This window comes from Lissotriton vulgaris, chromosome 1_1 (genome assembly GCF_964263255.1).
Source record: "Lissotriton vulgaris chromosome 1_1, aLisVul1.2, whole genome shotgun sequence".
Taxonomy (NCBI): Eukaryota; Metazoa; Chordata; class Amphibia; order Caudata; family Salamandridae; genus Lissotriton; species Lissotriton vulgaris.
In genome coordinates this window covers 775,367,603-775,388,694 of record NC_141685.1, presented here as the reverse complement: position 1 = coordinate 775,388,694, position 21,092 = coordinate 775,367,603, and the positions used below count along the sequence as shown (strand labels likewise).

General features: G+C 45.5%; 1 protein-coding gene across 1 annotated transcript in view; it reads right to left on the bottom strand.

Moving 5' to 3' along the window:
* HMCN1 (hemicentin 1) overlaps positions 1 to 21,092 on the bottom strand; it is a 1,183,532-nt gene that overhangs the window by 133,582 nt on the left and 1,028,858 nt on the right. The window contains exons 90-92 of the mRNA XM_086956029.1: positions 16,306 to 16,476; positions 14,613 to 14,783; positions 8,495 to 8,665 (exon numbers count right to left, since the gene is read on the bottom strand). Coding sequence (XP_086812155.1) covers positions 8,495 to 8,665; positions 14,613 to 14,783; positions 16,306 to 16,476 — 513 coding nt within the window. The remainder of the gene's footprint in view (positions 1 to 8,494; positions 8,666 to 14,612; positions 14,784 to 16,305; positions 16,477 to 21,092) is intronic.

Sequence of the window (21,092 nt, the reverse complement as noted above, 5' to 3'; positions counted from 1 at the left end):
GTGCCTGAAACACTGGCAACAGTACTGAGTACTTTAGAGCCCTAGTTATCGTCCAAAGTAAAATGATGGAAAATCACAAGTGCAATGCATTTAACACTAGTTTGAGAGCAAAAAGGTAAGAAGGAATAGTTTCGGACGTCAAGTGTGAAAATCTGTATATATTTGAAAGTGGAAAAACATCAAGGTGAAGGATGGAATGCTTGAATTAATCTCAGCCACTGGCAAATGTTCGGGCCGCATCCTAATCCATAGTTTTTTGCCCATCATGCCACCTCAGTTTGGACCCAGCCATATGCATATCAATCTTGACCATGCTCTTCAGGGGAACAGTCCAGCCTGAACTGGTAGGCCAGGTCCTCCCTGAACCTGAATACAAGCAACCTAGGACAAGTTTCACCTCACTTCAGCCAAGAAAACCTTGGTTCCAGTGGCACAGTAAGCCTGGGACCAACATCTGGGCATACCCAGGGCACTTAGGGCAGCACATCTGAAAACAATAAGGTGATGCAAGGAATGCTTGAATTAATCTCAGCCACTAACAATCGCTCTGGCCGAAAGTTGGGCAGCAAAATCTAAAAATGTTTTTAAAAAACTACAACTAATAAGGCCAGTAAGAATTGGGGTGACATCAACAATAAAGCCAGAGCCTAATCAGGGACTTCACATGCAACAATAGGTAGTAGGGAAACGGGCAGCCTCATTCTACCTGCTGTTTTTTTTTATTTGTTTTAGTTTTATACAGAGATGGCTAGACCTGAAGGTATCAGAGCACTTTACATGATTTGAGAATACGTTTACAAGAAGAACATGATGAAATTTAAATAGAATTAACACACAGCATACAGAAAAAGATAGGACAATAGAGCAGTAAAGTAGACCACAGTAAGGATACAGAAACACGGAACAATCAAGCAATTGGATAATGGGGAACAAGACAGATTTGAGTCTGCATAGTCGATTAGTCAGTGGACCTTCCTGATGGAAAATGTCAAAGAGACACTATGGGCCTCATTTGTATGTCGGTCAGAAAGCAATCTGACCGACTCCTTGTCGGAATCGGTTCCGAACAACTCAAGTTCGGTGAGACCGACCGACCGATTACGATGGTTCCGAACACCGTTCGGAAAGTCTCCCTTTGACTTCAATGAGAGCCTGTGTTCCGATCGATAACACAGGCTCCCATTTAAAAAAGGGGTGCTTGGAAAACCTTGCGCCCTGTTGCAGCCACCCCATGGTGCCTGCCAAACTTTGCATGGTTTTAAAGAGGGGTCCCTTGGGTACCCCCAGGGGCCCCAACTGGAGGCCTCAGGGTAAAGGGAGGCCTGCTACAGGTCTCCAAAGTCCGTTTCTGACAGCTGTTCTGTGTCTGACTGACCTATTCGGAAAGGCTATCTGACATCGTAATACGTCGGTAAGAAACATGGTCTGTAGAGCTGTACGATTCAGCTTTGACCAACTCGGAATGTCCGAATGCCAGTCAGAACCGATTTGGACTGACCGAACAGTTACCCTCCATCGTAATTGGTCGTGCGGAAATGTTTTTGAGACAGTCGGAAACAGAGGTTCCGACATGGTTTAGGAGAAACCAACTGCTGTTCGGAGCCTTTCCGACTGACATCGTAGTGAAACCCTATGTGTCAACAAGATCAACTCAAGCATTTCACCCATCACCTTTTTGATTACCTCACTGGTTAGGCAAGTTGTCATAACTGCACTACAAAACAGAAGCACAAAATGCCAGTACCACTAGAAATAATGATCTGCTGTCTGAGAAGATGAGTTTGCTTTCTTTGGACTTACATAGCTGAATACCTTAAATTGCTTTTGATCCATTGTGTGATACACCAAATGGACACCATGAAAATGTTGGTTCAAGGTCATAAATTCAACAAATATTTTTAATGGGATTCAGCTTATTTTTGGGAATTAGTTAATTGTTTTGAGGCACATTCGGTGTTACATTTATTCCTCTTTTCACAAACACTTTCGGTGTCAGATTAGTCATCATAGAAGCAACAACATAGGTCATTGAGTGGAGTATTTGTGTGCTACACAAAGGCCAATAGAAGTGGGTGTACTCCTGTGCCACTGATGTCCATATTGTACAATGTTTAACTGCAGCATACTAGAGGATCATTGAACCTCGAGATTCTATTTGCAATTTGTTGTTGAGATAACCTAGGCACAGGCTGCACTGTTGTTGGATCTTTGCTGGAAACTCAAGGTAATGGACGTTCTGTGAAACACAGATTGGCAGTTCCTGATGCTTATTAATCTTGATCTCCTAGTCTTGTCTGACACTTTGTGTAATGACACCTCTTGGAACATTGTGTACATGCTAACTCTGTCTGAAAATGTTATCAGTCGGTGAGAGCATGTCTAGTGGAGGTGCTCTGTTAGTCCACAGGAATTGTATCCACTGCAGTCTGTTGCCTCTCTACCGCTACCGCCACTCTTCTTTCTAATACTTAGTCCTGGAAATCAAATTTTAAAAGGCTTTTTACTTCACACTAAATGAGGTCAACCTTTTCCCAGTGACAACTCAACTGTCATTGGGAGAAGCATGGAACATTTTATGAATCAATAAAACTATGCTGACTTTAATGTCTAATCTCTTTCAAGATTACTTTAACCTTCACTGGGGTGATTCTAATGAAACAGCCATCAATCTGTATACTTCTTTCTAATAGGACAACAAGCTTACTAAACATTCAGTAAGCCTACACACTAAAGGCTCCACCTTGATCATCTTAGAAAAATTATTCTCACAATTGAAGTTGTAATCCCTCATGATTGTTCTGATCATCTACATGTACTCCTTGTTATTTACACATGGCCAAATATTTGGGTGAAGGGATAACAAAGTAAAGAGTGAGAATTAAGAGATCAGTCACCTTCGCATTTAAACTATCTTCATTCAAAGAGAATCAAGCATGCTACCATGTTCCTTAGAGATGTCCCTCCCACTAGGTGTGGAAAAAGCACATGCCCCACCCGAGACACTTAGTACGTCAAGGGTGTGCTTTGACGCCTGATTACAGCGGAGCTGGGTTTTTGGGGGTTGTTTTTTTTTATCTCAAATGAGACAAGGAGGTGAATTAACATTGCCTAATGAGTTAACCACCTATATGGTGTACTTTTTAGGTCGAGCCTAGAGGCAGCACACAGGTGCTGTTCTGTGGGCATGTAGTATTCGGTATGTAGAGATGAAACACGCCCACTGCTTTTTATAGGTTGCTTTGTCAGCCTTTACTAATTTCATATTGTTGGTTGGTGTATAGGACACATTTGTCCCGCCTTGTGGGTGTTGCGTTACCTTCCTGGCATTCGCCCCTGCGACACAGATCCATTCGATATGGGCCATATGTTTTCTGCAAGTGCACTACTTTCTCTAACTGCCCTCTCCTCCCCGCTGGCTGTCATACGGCGCTGCTTGTTCAAATGGCTGCACTTTCTAAATGCTCCCACCCTGCAGCAGCAGAACAAGCCCGCCTTGTAAGGATCCGTAGCACTTTGTTTTATAAAAAAAAAACAGCCACTAGCCTCACTGAGCGCTTTAATGGGAGCAGAGAAATTCAGGGCTAGACTAGTCGGCAGACAGTTCCTGCTCCTCCATTGCTACCTCTCGGGCTATGTGGCACAGCCAATGGAGGAGGGGGCAGGGGTGGAGCTGGGGTCACTTGTATCTCCTTTGCAGATCCCTTCTGTTTCTTTTTGTTAACTGACAGTGCTCTGTGCTTCCTGCACTCAGCAGATAATTAGTTTTCAAGTTCCGAGCTCTGCCGGAGGCACTGTGATTAGAGCTGCCTTAAAGACTAAAAGTAACAATATACCATCTCACCTCACATGCAGGCTTTAAGAAATCTATTAGAAATCCCTTCAGTTGCACTGCACACTGTCTTTTCTTAACCTCTTTAGAGGTTCCTTTCCACACTGGCCAGTTTGTTTCCCTTTTTCCTACCAATTGCATTCTAATACTATCATACTAGTGGTAAATGTAAACTAACATATCTTCAATTTTAATTTTGATGACTTAGAAGGTCCCAAAGGTGAGACCTATTGGTGATGCCAATGCTTGTTAATAAAGGTACCCTTGGACAAGGATTAAAAGCAATGGTGGATGCGCAGCGAGGAACTAATGACCTCTGACATCCTTTATAAAGGTCGACATGTTTCACCCATAACATCTATGCTTCTCCTGTATGGGTCAGTATGTCTTTTCTCAGGACTAAAATCGAGTGCTTGCTAAGGTTTGCGTTAGACTCACAGTGCGTAACTTACGTTTTTTTTATTACTCCATTTGAGTTTTTATCAGTAGTGTCTTACTACATGGATATTCTGCAGGGGTGAGCCCTGTTGTCACTCATTTGTCAAGGGTGATCCACCTGTGTCCAACTCTATAATGAGACCTCCAGAGGTAAGATATGGAGCACTTGAGGCCGCAGCATAGGTTTGGACATGGGTGATCACCCCTACGCATCCACCACTGCTTTTAATTCTTGGCCAAAGGTACTATTATTTAAAAGTACACCACATTGGTGGGTAACCCACCAGACAATTATAATTCACCTCCTTTTTTTTTTTTTTTTAAATTTTTTTTGTATTCCTCATATACCAATTTTTTGGGTGCTCTAGACGGAGATCCTCTCCCCCCCCCCCTGGCATCACGATGTTACGACCACAGAATTCGATGCCAGAGAAGGCAGGAAAAGGATACTCCCCTCTAGTGTTTACTGTTTGCTTTATCCACCTCCTTGTCTCATTTGAGATAAAAACAAACCCAGAAAAATCCAGCTCTGCTTTGAAGCACACCCTTGACGCACTAGGTGTCTCTGGTAGGACCCCAATGATGAAGCATGCCACCAACTAGGTTGGAGGGTACGGGGTCTTTTAAAAAACCTTAAAGATGTTTTTCGACACCTAGTGTGAGGGACATCTCTAAGGAACTTGGTAGCCTGCTTGCTTCTCTTTGATTGAAAAAACATTTGGGTGCACGAAAAAGGAAAGAAACAACTTGGTTTCAGGAGACAAAATATATTGACATTAATAACTTGGCACAGAGAGCTTTCCTTAATATCCACCCCACATTGTAAGTTATTCCAGCATTATTTTATTTAGTGTTGGTGTTTTTGCTTGTGACAACATGTGTGCCTGTTCATATAAGATCTACTCTATGGATATCTGGAATTGTGCATGAGACCGCCAACATTCTGCGGCTTGCTGCCTTGATATCTTCCTTAAACTTTGGGCTGCAGTGAAAATTATTTGTAACTTTGCCCACAGCAATGTTACTGGTTCTATTACTTGATCAGTGTCCCTCTTGCAATATTCTGGGATGGTGCACACTAGCCAGAACCTTTGTCTTGGAGTGGACAACACTCCAGTGCTTGATGGAGGCCTGAAAACATGGTGCTCGCAGGAGGCAGTAGGCAAAGTATAATTTGGTGTACCTGAAGAACATCTCTACCTTTTCCTTGTTTTCCCCATGAGGTTACATACACCATAGGCTTGCAATGAATTTACTGAATAATAATTATTGAAAGGGTGCTTTGTAAGAGTTGGGGAAACTATTTATCTGAAAAGATTTGCTAGGAGAGGCTCAGGACAGGTTTATTACAAAAAGCGTAATATGTTTGTTGGAAAATGTATGAGTTCCACATAGACCATGTCACAAGTTTATCCTGGGCCTTAGAGTTGAAGATTAACAGCCTGTGACTGTTGTTCTACTATCACTGGTGATAACTCATTGCCCAGAGCAGGGCTTTCAATCCCAAATCTACCAGGAGAGGGAGAGGCTGTATGTATCAAATGTTCCGAACCTCAATGAGTTTCACGCTTACAAAATAGGCAATGCCTAAAGATCAAATGCATTCTTTGAGACTAAAATCATTAACTACAATGACATTATGTAGGCACATGTCGTTTTCTGCTAATTTGGCTGATGACAGACAAACACACAGTGGAAATTATTCTTTTAATTCCAGATTTTAGCGAAAAGATAATTTATGAGTTAAAGATTTTATTTTATTTTTTATCATGAAAGCACAATGCTTCAAATTCACCCCTCCCCCATACAACAATACATTTTGCTTCAAATAATGTTGCATTCATTATTCAAATGCAATCTGATAGAGAGCTTGCGGGACCAGTGGGTGTGCAATAAGAGTCAGTGCCTGCAGATGTTTTCTTGTCCTCTTGCGAAAGTGTTCATAGAGTGATTTATGTTTTTAATATCCCACCTCAGGAGAGTCACCCAAAGACTAAGGTTTGATGTTCTCAGAGTGAAAGGACAGTGTGTGACTTGGACTTGATTTAAGGACAGCATTGGCTTTGCCAAAAATTAATAGAATGAACAACTGTTCAAGAGTGAAGAAGAGACCAGTTAACTCGCTTGCCCTCATCTCTTCTCAAAAATAGCTACAGGACTACGAAACAGGAGTCTTTTTGAGTGATTTCATCATGTGAGTATGGTTGAATCGCCAACTGTCTATGCTAATAATATTGTAAATATAACTGGATTTACAGAGCTACTACCCCTGATGAGACGTTAAAACGCTTTATGGTGAGTAGCACGCTACTCTGGAACCCAAGGTTAGTGGATAAGCTGGTGCTTATTATTGGTTATTGTGATTAGTCATGTTCTGTTATGTTAAAAGTAATTTATAGAGCGCACGTACACCGAGCGGTATGTTCTCTCAAGAACAAATTGCATTCATTTACTCCAGACACTTTGTGATATATTAATACCAAATAGGCGTGATCATTAGTGGGAGCTATGTGGTTTCAGGTAAATGGTAGGTGAGATTGATAGACTGGCAGAGACAATGTAAATGTTAGATTACTGGGATAGCATTTTAAAGAGGAGAGGTTGTGATTTATGAAATAAGGTATCAGCCAATTGCAGAAACACAATAAGTAGGATTAAGGCAGACAGGTGTGCAACTGAGAGGTATACTCTGAAATAGAAGATATGCGGAGGATGAAAAGCAAGATGAGGGTCACTCTCAAGAAAGAAAGTATGCCAAGGTAAATGTTATTCTGCATGGTTTTAGTAGTATAGTGAGAGAAAGCTTTCTGAGATAGGAAAATATTGGAAAATATAAGCTGTAGAAAGAAACAACATTATACATAGTGCTTTACATCCAGGGCAGACAGTTTGAACTTGTGATTCCGAGGGTAAACTTTTAAACATTTAGGCCCCGATTACGATGGCAGTCAGAGTTGCCTCCGACAGACATCGCTGCGGATGGGGAACCGACCGACCTCAGGTTGGTGGTTCCAACACCTCAATTAGGAAACTCAATGGGAGCTTGTGAGATGGCCCGAAACCACACACATCACAAGCTCCAATTTCAAAATTAAAGTTTTTAAACATCCCTGCACTGTGTGGCAGGCACAATGAGGTGCCTGCCACATGATGCAGGGATGTGAAGGGGGACACATTAGGTGCCCCCCAGGGCCACATCCGTTGGGCCAGGGGGGAAGGGGGCCCTGCTAGAGGCCCCCAAAGACACTTTCCGACAGAAGTTCCATGTCAGAAAGGACGATATGGAACTGCTGTCAGAAAATGGCATCATAATCCTGACGGCGGAAACACAGTCCTTAAGAGATTATGAGGCCTTTCCGATTGGCCAACAGGCTCGTTGAGCCTGTCGGAACCCAGACGGGTTCCCTGGCCGGTTTAAACTCCAACCACCATCATTGTAATATGGCAGTCGGAGTTTAAACCTACAATGTCAATCGGAAATCCTCCGACCAGCGGTCGGACATTTCTGACTGACATTGTTCTTAGGCCCAAAGAGTCCTAGCCTGCTGTGTGCCAAGTCTAGGTCAGCCCTTTTAAACAGAGTCTAAAGTAACCTAACCTTGCTACAGGGTCTGTACACTTCACAAGGGGAGTAGGAACAGAAAAAGGGCCTCATTTAAAGATTTTCCTTCTCTATTCTGTAAATTAAAGTTATTTTCACTCACTCACTAAACATTAGTCATGTGCGCTGAGAGTGTATTGCCAATGCACAGTCAGATTTGTACCGTGTTTTGTCACCTAATCCCATTCAAGTACATGTTGTGTATGTTTGTGTGTGTGACTATTGTAGTAAATGTATTTTATGTATAAGCGAAGCAGACTGATGAAGGCCTGTGGATTCCATTTAGAAGAACCCAGGCCTGTTCCTGTGCACAAGTTGGGGGAGATGTTGTTGTCCCTGTCAGGTGAAGTGCATCAGGATGCAGGAGGGAGGAAGGAGAAGGGAGGAGACCTAGATAGTGACATGAGGACAGAGAAGGCAAGGCTCCTCTAGAAATTCCCGTAGGTCCTTATTGTGGCACAGCCAATAGGTGAATGGAGTATGGGGAGGGTTGCAGTCTGCTCTTCAGAATGAGAAGGGCCTTTTGGGCAAAACCAGCCTTTTGTCTATTTTCTGATAACTGTCTTGTGGTTGTGCGTATTCATAGCCGTTGATGAGGAGACGCAGAGTGGCAACAATGGGCTTACCAGGACACAGTTCAACATTGCACCTCTGTATCTGTGTGTCAGCACCCGTGCATGCTCTGCCACCACTGGCTGGGCGAGGGTTGTCACAAGTGCGGTATCGCCTCATCTGTCCACCGTTGCAGGTTCGGCTGCAAGACCCCCAGGCAATCCAAGGGCCCCAGTTACCATGAACTGCAAAAGATTGAAAAAATATTCAGAACTCTTACTGTTTTTGAGAAGCACACAAGATTTTATTTGACCAAATTCATTCTAATGTTGTCCGAGTAGGTGGTTGAACATCGTTACTGACCATCTTGTAGTGAGCCTAAAAAAGCAAAAGTGTTTTAGCTAAGCATTTTTAAGAGTATCTAAAATTATTCACATTTTGTATTTGTTGATCTCAGTTGAGATCTGGATCAAATAAAGTTTTACTGTTACTGTGAGAAGCACACAAGTTTTAATGAGATGGGGATGAAATTTGTATGAAAATGTAGTTGAAACATATGTGTCTCATTATGAACTTGTGAGAACTTTGTCTAATAATTTTTTTTAGATTTTTAGATATCACACAAGCTTACATTCATGTTTTTTGTTTTCCACTCACTGCTTCCTTTACATTAACCAAAGCCAATGTAACTACAATGATTAGAGAAATGGTATTTCCAACTCTTGAGAGTTTAGTCAATACAGAGACCTAGGTCTGTCTAACACACAAGTAGCTTTAGGTTATTTGGAGGTCTTAATTAAAGAAACAAGAATAAGGCTAATGAAAGGCCTTTAATTTTTATTTTTTAAAATATTTTTATTAGGAGAGAGTCGCAGCATGGTTAAAAAACAGTTATTACAGCTTTACAGATTATTATATGTGAAAATTTCAGACATTTCATATACATTTAATGTACATTTTATGTACACATAAAAAGACCACACAATTGAACAGATGGATAAGATACAATAAAGCAACAAGTAAAAGCACGTAAGAGGGAGCAGTATATAATGAGGATAGTGTTCTCCTGCAGCTTGTTTACTGCAATAATAACAAGACAGCAGGACGAGTCAACCCTCTCTCAGCCGTTCGAGGCAAGCCAGTCCCTCCCACCTCTACGCCTTGTGAGCCGCCTGCTCATCGGAGCCCAGATCTTACGTCCTCTCCTGCTGGGGCAACTTCTCTTACAATTATATACAGTTCTTTCAAGATTGTATATAGCAAGTAAGCGCCCAGCCTGGCCTGATAGACGGGGGGCTCAACATCCTTCCACTGCATAGCGATAAGCAACCAGGCAACAGCGACCCCAATAAAAGTAAAGTTCATCTGGGAGATATCAAGTTGCACATTGTTGTCAAAACCCAGAAGCATCAGTAGTGGGATATACAGACCCTCCTACCCAGTGCCTCATGCAAGAATTCCTCGAACCCTTCTATTTAGACTGACAATTTCCCACAGTTAAAAAACATATGTATCAGGTCAGCTGGCCCTTGAGAACACCTAGGGGATTTATCATCCTTCCTCTGGCCCCAACTAAAAAGCTTAGCCGGAGTAAAATAAAGGTTAATAATGTTTTGATAGTGCTGAGCTTTTAGGTTGGCTGAGAGAAAAATTCCAGAGCCTAGTGCAATTGACCGGTGTAGATCAATGCCGCGATCTCCCAATTTCCTAGCCCAGTTGGCTTCAACCTTCTCAAAGTCATCAGGAATTTTATCCACTAAGATTTTATAGATATGTTTTATCCATATTGGGGGCAGGTAGCCGCTTACAGTAGTGGGATTTTGATTTGCAAGAGGTTTTCAGTGTTAAGTGGGGTTAAAAAGCTAGTAATCTGAATATACTTAAAATGTGACCCTCAGTTACTTCATGCTCCTGCCGCAGGTCTGGGAACAAACAAATTTGATTGGCCCGGTATAGCTTCCCTATTCTAGTTATACCCTTTTGTTCCCATTGCCTACCCATCGCATCGTAGGTCATTGCGGGAAACGGGGGATCTCCACAGAGGTGTATATCTATAGTAGGTGGGTATCTGCATGAATTACACCACTTTAGACCACACTTTCCAGATCGCTATCACACACGTAAACCGCGTTTTCTTGTAGTAGCTGACCTCGACTTGTCTAAGAAGTATACTGCTCACCGATCTGCCCATGGCCAGCTCATTTATAGTGGAGATAGCCATGCCAAACTCGAACAGATCTAGGAGTAGGGGAGTTATCTCCGCCTGTAATACTGTTTATAATTCTAACAAAATTCTATCAGGGCCTGCCGCTTTCCCTGAGGCCTTAGAGTGTAGGGCATTTACAACTTCATCCAGTATAATATCCGCCTCCAACTCCTGCCTCATCTCTTCATTGACCCCTGGTGAGTCCAACATAGTACTTTCAATCCATTTAGAAGAAAAAGGGCTAAGATTATCCTGCCGATTTAGGTCCTGATAGAAACATTCAAGTATTTTGATCCTATCTTTTGAAAATGTAGCATACCGTCCGTCCATCCTGTATATTAATTCCAGAGATGTTATTCCTGGCTAGCTTCTGCCTTGTACTAAGCGCTAAGAGCTTACTTGCAGATTCTCAATATTCATAACGTTCGTTTTTATGTGCCTGATATGCTGCATCGCTCCTCCTGTTATAATAGCTTCTAATTTTAGCTTTAGCGTTCACTATTTCTTGCCGCAGCGCTGATTCCGTCACCTGTTGGTTTTGGCTGATTGCTTGTGTATGCTCCTTTTCTAAAGCTGCCAGCCTCCCACTGTGGCCATTAGTTTAGTACTTTTGCAATCTACTGATCTTTCCGACAAACCTAATGCCCTCACCTCTTAAATCAACCTTAAAACCATCCCAGGCCATGCCATGTGCAGCACTATATCGGTTTGCATCAAAATACTGTACCACCCACTGTCTAGTATGTTGGACAAAAGAAACATTGGAGAGCAATTTTCTATTGAATGTCTACTTGGCTCGAACCTGGAGATCCGTATGTATTGCCCAATTTAAGATTAACAGGTTGAGGTCAGAAAGCAATTCAGGTAGCTTCTTGATTCCCACTTTATTGAGCATGGAGGAGGAAACCAAGAAGTAATCTAGCCTAACATACTTCCTATGAGGACATGAGAAGTAAGTACATCTTAGGTGAGTGGGGTTCCTGGCTTACACATCGACTAAGTCATAGCTGGTTTTAGGGCAGCCAAGGCCTTGTACACTAGTAACTAGTATTTAAGCATTTGATCCCTACTCAGCTCCTGATTTATACTCAGGTACCCACAAATAACTAATGGGTCTGGCCAGGATGCCAACTCATCTTCTAGGTTGTTGAATATTTATGGGTCTCCCCGGTTTTATCCATAGATAAAGTGTCAACCTCAGGTGCAGCGACACAATCGCCCATCTATCTCACTTATCCTGCAATACTAGTTTTGCAGGGCCAATACTATTTCTAACATGAATGGTGACCCCCCTTATGGTGGAGGTTTGAGTGGAACACGGTACCAAGTTGTAACATTTAAACGTCAGGGTATAGCGCTTCCTCCATGGGATATGTGTTTCCTGTTGACAGATTATGTTGGCCCCTTGAGATCTTAAAGCCTCGGCCACCCTTGCACGTTTAATTCTATCACTTAAATCCTCCACATTCATGGAACATATACTTACCTTACCCATTCCCAAAAAAGAGGCTGTCCCTCCTCATACTCTCAGATAACTTCCCCAGTTGATCTTCTCACATACCATGTTTTGCTCTCTCTCCAGTGTTCTGACCCTTTTTCAGTGCCCGACACCTAGTGTCCCTCTCCCCTGCTCCTCTCCCCCTCTTCTCCCTATTCTTACCCTGCCCTCTATACAGAGTGCCCTTCACCCCCTCCCTACCCACCCAGTGTCGATAAGCTGCCCGACTGAATTCAGTCTGTGATGATGAGCGCAGCTCCCTAACCAGCATTTCAACTGTATCGCAGCTGCCTTCTCATGTCAGCAACTATGCCAGCCAGAAGAAAAAGAAGAAAAGGAAAGAATAAGGGAATCCCCGATAGCTATAAGGAAGAAAAAAGGGGGAACTCAGAGAAGAGAGAGAAAAGGCGATACCCCCACTATCTATTATCATGAACCATACCAGCTCCTAGCCCGCTACTATCCTTTCAAGGGTTGGACCCACACTTCTATAAATACTCCTTTGTCTTAATCTCAGAGGTGAAGAACCAGGTTTGAGCCCCCTGAATCACTTTGCGACGGACAGGTTTTAGCCGGAAGGCCTGCCCCCCCTTGTCCTGAAAGGGCTTGAAAATCTGGCAGAGGCCCATCACCTCTCAACTGTAAAATGACAAAAGTCCAGTCTAACGAAGAAGGATAAGTCTCCCCCACTCCACTTCGTTTCTGGTCTGGCCTTCTCATAGATAGCTTGTCTCAAGAGAAAGTTGCCACAGTAGACAAGGATAGCGCGAGGCTCGCGCTTCAAATCTGATCTGACTGGTTGTCTTAGATTGAATGGGACGCGGTGGGCCCTCTGCACCTCCAATCACCAGTTCCATCCTTCTAGGTCTGGGAAAGCTTTAGTCAATAAATCCAACTATGTATGACCGAACATCAGAGCCCTCCTTGCCCTCCAAACCCAGAGAATCCGAAGATTATTACGGCGTTGCCAGTTTTCTTGGTCCTCCAGGTTCCACTGTATATCAACCAGCTAGCCCCATGTGCCATCGTCTCTTCCTGGGAATCCGGCCAGATCGCTCTCAAGGGCCACAGGTCTAGTTTCAAGATTGGACAGACGCTCCCCAATAGCTCTATATGTCTTCGCCACTTTCCTTAGCGATCCTTGGAGCTTTTGCATGGCTGTCTGTGACCACTGACTATCCTGGCGAGTTTCCTCCCGGTGAGAGAGTATGCATTGTGGGATGGCATCCAAGGTCGGAGGTATTGGAACAGGTGAATCTTGAGGGGGAATTGTACCAGTACCAAACAAATGCTCTGTAGCTGAGTAATCCAATTTTAAATCTTTTTTACGCAGGTTGGATCGTCCTGAGTTTCTAGGTGTTTTGCAGGTTCTAGCCAAAGGGTCGGCTTTACTTGCGTCCAAAATTTTCCCATCCTCACTAGATTTAATTAATGTATCCTTCCCTGAGCCATCTCCTGACCATACCTCGTCCTTGGTGGTTAAACAAGCAAGTTGTGCGTTTGGCTCTAAAAGATCCTGAGGGGTCTGCAATACATTCTGATCACTAACACCTCCTGCCTCCCTGATCTGCCCTGAAGGCTGGGCTCTGGGCAGGCCAGACAGGTCTACACAGCTCCCACCATCAAATACCTTCATAGAATTAGAGGTAGGTAAAATGACCTCTTCATATGCAGCCGACCCACTCTGCTTGGGCAGTTCGTTCAGGGCTATTATGTCCTTGGCTGCACTGGTGCCTCCTGCACTCCGTGGGTTCTCTTCTGCCTGTGCCATTGTTTATTGCTGGGTTTCCTCCTGCTGAGCTGGATTGGATTGGAGGGGGCAAAGCTCCCCCATAGATGCACGCAGCAGCTCGAGTGCAGAGGAGCTGAGAGAGTGCTGCTAGGTTTCCCACGCCAGGGATCTTTGGTCCCATCTCCAGTTGGAGGGACAGTTGCTGGCACACTCTTCAGTTTCCGTATCCCCCACAGCCCGTCAGCTTAGTCAGCAACCGCCACAAAGCCCGGACCAGCTCAGCCCGAAATAGGGCGACTCTGTAACGGTTGGGACAGCAAGGTAGGCACTCATCTGATATGGCAGTTTCCATCAACTTCTCTGAGGTAAAAGACATGAGAGGGGTTCCGAATCTTACACCATGTTGCTGCTTTGCTGAGGTAGGTCAGAGAGCCGCAGCACGGCTGCATCACCCCTAGCGAAAGGCCTTTAAAAGTCAAATGTGAGCAAAAATATTTAAAAATGTGCATTGCGAATTTCATATATGTGCTTTTAGGCATATTAAAATAGTCCCTGTTGCAAGGTGTAGGCAATCTCAGTTCCTCCTCCTACTCTTCTTCAGTCTCCTAACCCTTCCTACTGGTCCTTTATTTGGAGATGCATGTTAACTCCTCCTACACATTCTCTCCACAGCCTCCATTAAGGTGTTCTTTGTGAGCTTTTATTTTTTCAGCACTGCTAACCTTTATGTGGTTGACACTACCATTAGTCACTTACCTGGACATGGATCACTGTTGCAAAAGTCCATCTGCACATCATTGCCTTCACATTTATGTCCACCATATTGTGGGGCAGGATCAGAGCATTCTCGTCTTCTCTGCTGTGCACCTCCTCCACAAGAGACACTGCAAGCACTCCAGCTGTTCCATGTCGCCCATTTCCCATCCACTTATGGAAGTAAAAACAAGCAATAGAGTTAGTTCTCCCATTCAGACCAGCAAGACTAAGTAGCCCCACATGGTACTCTCAATCCCCAAACCAAGGAAAGTAGCACATCACCAGTGCACCCTATCACTGGTTCATGTAGTGAGGATGATTTGCAATAAGCATAAGAGGCAGAGGGAGAAGATGAAATAATGTGTATAGTTAAATCCGGTCAATGCCTTGAAACATGTTGCTTCAATTACAGCGTCTACATGTTTTCTTTGTCTTCTCTACCTTTTTCTGATATTCTGTGTCACCCAAATGGTCTAACTGGCTGATATGCTGGTAAACGTCATAATAAAACGCTGGCAACTTAACATGCTTAAAGTAATTAAATAGGGACTTGTGTCAAATATGAGATATTCAGCAGATATAATGTTTTAATTTATTTTAGAATTTCAGAGAAGAATGCTGTATTCCAAATGCAACATCGAAGAGCTAAATGATATGACTACAAATCATTAAAAGTGACTGAAACTGGCACAGATATGAAGAGGAAAGATACCAAGAAGAAGATCAGGTTAACCAGAGATGGAAAGTAGAGTACTTTTTCCCGTTGCAAAAGGTTGACATTGCCAAGCGTGGCACGGTTTATATCTTCCATTTTTTTATTCTCTATTAATAGGCACTTTTTAGTCACAGAGGTCCTCTAATAAATATTGGAAATCATGCCTGAATTACCTTGTGGATGGTAAACCTCGATTGCCATTCAAGCAGTATATCGGAACTGGGAACACTGTGCTTGGGACCATGTGGAAGAGCGAGGACTCGCACTATCCAGGTTTTGGAGTGACTGGTATTGTAGGGTGTGATGAAGTTTTAGAATCAAGCCCACTGCATCAGTATCAATGAATTACTGTTCCAATTTTTATGCACTGAATTAATTAAACTCTATCAGTGTACAACATGTATTCATATCACCACAGTAAAAGGGCCATACAGGCAACCAATGATTGTTTATGCCAAAGCCAGCCATGATATAGGTGTAAGCATGCAACTATTTCTTGCAATTTAAACTTTGTGACATATGATAGCGCAGTACCATGTATCCCCTTAAATACTAAATCTACAAATGTGTAAAGGGCTATGAAGAGGTGGGAGTAATTGTGGGATAAACTGAAAAATATTCTTAATAACTTTATCAAGGGGGACATGAGCTAGTATTAAAGAAAGCCAGCCAAGAGGCTATTGAGGATCATATTTTGCTTGTGGTGACACTGCTAATGATAGGGGCTTTTGCATGGTGTAAAAGAAGACGTGCAAGGCTTTTGTGAGTGTTCTGTGATTGCAGGTTAGCAGAAGTAGTTGTGCTTGAATTAGAAGATTTAACCAATATGTTGGAATTCAAGAGCATACCAAGGTTTGATTTTAGGAAATTATGCTACACAAACCTGCTTAAACAGGCAGTGTGATCGTCCTCATCAATCTATCTAAAAGAACAAGAGATGGTTAAATGTATACAAGCAAAGAACACATGCATCCTTACCTGGACAATGCCTCTGATTGCAAATTTGTATTTCTGTATCAGGTCCATCACAGTGTGAACCGTCAAATGATGGTGGGGGATTATTGCATAGCCTCAGTCTGGTTTGAGTGCCTTTGCCACAGGTCTCACTACAGCTTCCCCATGGCATCCATGTTGACCAGGCGCCGTTCACTGGAAAACCAGAAAAGGAATGGTTTTTATCTTACATGCTCATGAATCTGTTCTCACGCAAAGGAACTTTTTAGATAGATGTTCCATATTTTGACGAAGAAATTAATCATTTAAAATCATGAAAAAATATATTTAATTTCCTTCGTCTCTGCGGAGAAACTCATAAGTATATTCTTTACTACACTGCCCAGTCAATGAGCGCTGGTTTCTAACAGAACCATCCAGAGAAAAATAGCACAAGATATGTGTTTCACAGAGAAACATCTATCATCCCTAAAAGCCAAACAAAATCTCACCTGATAAGTTTTGCTAAAAGATTCACTCCACTCTGTGTTTTCTATGTTGTGTGATTCTGGACACTTGCTTAAGAGTATTTTACAAGAGTTAAATTTAAAACCATTAAAACCAGCTGACTTCATAGGTAAATTCCCACACACTGGTAAAAGTTTTTTGTGCATTGCAGATGCAACAAAAAATGTTTTATGCTTTTCTTACTTTTTGCTAAGGACCTAATTGATGGTGGCAGAGTTTCAACTTTAACATGCGACCGGGGGCATGGCCAACACCATGGCGAGCTGAGACGTGTGGCTCCGGAGCTCCCGGCGAGCTGCTTCGTAATCCATCACTTTAAAACCCAAAAAACCCACCAAAGTCACAGGGGCGAACCGGGGACACGGCGAGACCAAGCGGAGGCGAGCGACGAGCGGTACGCCGCCGCGAAACGTCCGATTTACTGACTTTTGTTCCCTCTCTGCATGCCCGGCCGGAGACAAGATGGCGGCCTCGGCGCACGGACTTCGCCAATAGAGCTGCAAACCGACTTCCAGGTCCGGCGGTGAGCGCCTACAGGGGGTCGGTGGACGGAGCTTGTCGGGCCTGGACACCCCCGATCCACGGAGTCGGAGGCTCTGGTACTGATCAGCCCCTTACCCAAGATGGCGGCGGGAGCGCCCGTGGGGCACTGAGAGGTCCCTAGAGACAGTCGATGCATCATCCTGGGAGACCCGTAAGGTGAGCGGCCGAAAGGCGAGAGGAGACGGCCTTACCGGGAGGGAAGCCTGAGAGGGAACCATTGTGAGCCGGCTGTGGACCGCGGGTTACACCAAGATGGCGTCCGGAGCCGCGAACTGAGGATCTAAAGACCCTGGTCCGAGACTCGGGCCCAGCGGTGCCCCCTCCGCCCTCTGGCCGGAGAAGTGAACACACCGAGACACCATTGCGATACTCAGGCGGTGTGCTGTGCACACTGGTCGCCGGATGCGTGGCCCCGGCCCATCTGTGAGAGACCCGGTCACTGCTTGCACCCCGGACAACGAAGGCACCTCAGTGCAGCGTCCTCTCCCCCACGGACGGTGACAGAAGCGCAGGACTTGGGTGAGCAAAAACCTGGGAGGGGCTCGACAGAGGTAGTGGGACAGGAGGACCTACCTGGCACCACCTACTAGCGATCCGGATACAGCGGAGTGCGAGGCGGAGCAGGCAGTGACACGCGCGAACTCCGGAGTTGGGCTCTCGGACCCCCAGCACACCAGGTGGGGTGCGGGTGTGCCTACCTGTCCATTAGGCTACGACTAGTGACCGGGAGGTGGGGTACATCCTTGCTTGACCTGCGTGCTTGCAACAGTCACCGTGAACAGCATGGGGAAGAGGGGCCCACTACCCAAAGCGTCCAAACAAGGGCTCATGGACAATTTTGCCGCGCCGAGGCAGACGGCAGAGACTCTCACGACCGCATCTAGTGGGCGCTCGGATACTGAACTGCTGATGGGGGCCATCCAGGCCTCTCGGGCGGATATCCAGGAGTCCCGTGCGGCCCTGGAGGTCAAGATAGGCGAAGTGGGCTCCGAAGTGACGCTGCTGAGGCAAGACTTCCGGAATTTATCCGACAGGGTGACTTCTGCTGAAACGCGGATGGGCGAGGCGGAGGACTCGATCACTACCCTGAGAAAGGACATGGCGGAGCTCAAGGCATCCCATCGCCACCTGCTGTGGAGGGTTGATGACGCTGAAAACAGAGCAAGACGCAACAACCTGCGCTTTGTTGGGTTTAGGGAAGGGATAGAGAAGGCGGATATGGTCTCTTTCCTCCACTCCTGGCTGCTAGAAACCTTCCCGGCGGTGCAGTTCTCTCCCTGCTTCATTATTGAGAGAGCACACAGGGCCTTCTTGGCAAAGCCACTGGAGGGTGCGAGACCTCGACCGGTCATTGCACGCTTTCTTAATTTCGCGGATAGAGACTTGAGCCTGCGAGAGGCGAGGAAACTGGGTGAGATCCGTCTAGAAAATGCGCACATCATGATCTTTCCGGACTATAGTCAGGAGGTACAAAAGCTACGCCACTCCTCTGACGCCGTAAAGGCGAAACTTAGAGACTTGAAGATCTCATACATGCTACTCTTCCCGGCGAAACTCAAGGTGCTCTACAAGGAACAGTCACTCTTCTTCGCCCATCCGGAGGACGCATGGCAATGGTTGGAGGAGCGACCAATTCTCAACAGCAGAGAGACATTCGGACGGGAACTGATGGACAGATCTCTGCGGAATGGACCCCAGTGGGAACTCCCGAAGGCGCAGAGAATGAAGCGCAGGAGATCAAGGAGACGGACACCGGCGACGCCTCATGGGGGATGCGGCTCAGGAACCACACGGAAAGGACGATCAGCCTCCCCCGAGCGGAATGGGAGAGGCGGGCTCAAGATTTACCTGTCTACGCACCACTGCCCGCTCGGAGGGGGAGGACGAGGATGAACTTGAGAGCCACACTTCTGGAAGGGAAGACAGGGAGGAGGAGGAGGGCCAATCAGTCCACCCCCTGGTTGATGCGATCCGCGTGTTGGAGCAGGATATGTCTGGACAGCACAGCGCGCCTGAATCAGAGACTCAGGATTCCAGATCATGAACAATGGTGGAATGGGCCATTGAGTATGCAGCTCGACGATGGGAAACACGCAAGTTGACACGCCCTTCTGTTACTTACGTTCCTTGTTTGTATAAGTTCTGTTGTTGAATACACTCCTTACCTGGTAGTGGTGTGGGGTGTTAGGAGCGCTTAAAGGGTGGGATGTGTGGGAGGGGGAGAGGCCTTCTCCTGCGACAGTTCTGCCTCGTGCTGGGACGGGACTGGAAGGGGAGGGAGGTGGGGGGGGAAAGGGGGGTCTTACGTTCATTCAGGTAGGGGATGGGGAGGGGGGTTGGGAGGTGGGGGCAGCAGTCGGAAAGAAGCAGTCAACAGTTGGGTTAGTACAGCAGGGCACTTTGAACCTCCACACAACGCATACGTGCCAGAGACTAACTACATGTAGCCACCACATCTTTGAATGGCGAGTACCCTAGGCACTCCACATTGGGGAGATAGGGGAATGAGCATCCTGACGTGGAATGTCAACGGATTAGGCTCTAAAGTCAAGAGAGGTCTAGTGAACGCTTACATCAAAAGGGTGGACCCGGATATTACCTTCCTACAGGAAACACACCTCAAGGGTACACAGTGTACCTTCATCGCTAGGGGTCGACAGAGTTCTGGCTCATGCGGGTTACACATCGGATTCCAGAGGGGTAGCGGTCATCATTAAAAAGTCCTCACCATTCTGCGCCACACACACCTGGATAGATTCACAGGGGACATACGCTGGAGTACAGGGTACCTGGAATAGACGCACATACACGCTCATTTCGATTTATGCAGCGCCCAAATTACAGACCTGTACGCTTACAGCACTTGCGAACATCCTTTTAGACACAGCGGACACTATACAAGTGGTGGGAGGCGATTTCAATGATGTTATGAATATAGAACAAGACCGATCCGGGGAAGCAGGGAGAGGAGGGCACCAGACCACACTGTTCAGTAAGATGTCCAATATCGGACTCACGGATGTTTGGAGATGGCTACACCCAACACAGCAAGCCTACTCATATTATTCTGGGACCCACAGGGTGTTCTCGCGATTGGACTATGTTTTCATGTCCCGACAGTACCTGAGGGTGGATGATACTGCAGAGTATAAGGCCAGAGGCGTATCGGATCACTCGCCACTGTTCGTAAGGGTGGGACACAACCAGGGCAGGGGCACTGGCTCCTGGCGCTTAGCGGCCTGGGACCTTCAAAACGCGGACATATTGAGAGGCATTCGAGCAGACATTAGGGTCTACATCCCAGAAAATGAGGGTACGGTGGAGTCGAGTGTCACCTTCTGGGAAGCCCTAAAGCCGGTGTTGCGAGATAGGATACAAGGCAGACTGGGTGAGGAAAGACGTAAACTCCAGGCGGAGGTTGCTGCTTTGGAACAGGCTAACCTGAGATGGGAGAGGGAGTACCAGACCCATAAAAACAGCGAGGCTCTTCGAAGGCTACTCGATGCCCAGCGACAATACAGAGAATTGGCCGACTAATGAGACGAAGACCCAATCCCTCGCCACCCTTCACTGCCTATACGATGTGGGTGACAAGTCAGGCAAACTTTTAGCGTGGCTCAGTAAAAAGGAGCGGGCGGTTAGATGGGTAGATAGTATTTATACCGCAGACGGGACTTGTGTTAACACTGACGCCGGGATAGCTGAAGCCTTCGCTACGCACTATGAACATTTCTACGCAGCTCGTGATCTTGTCACTTGCG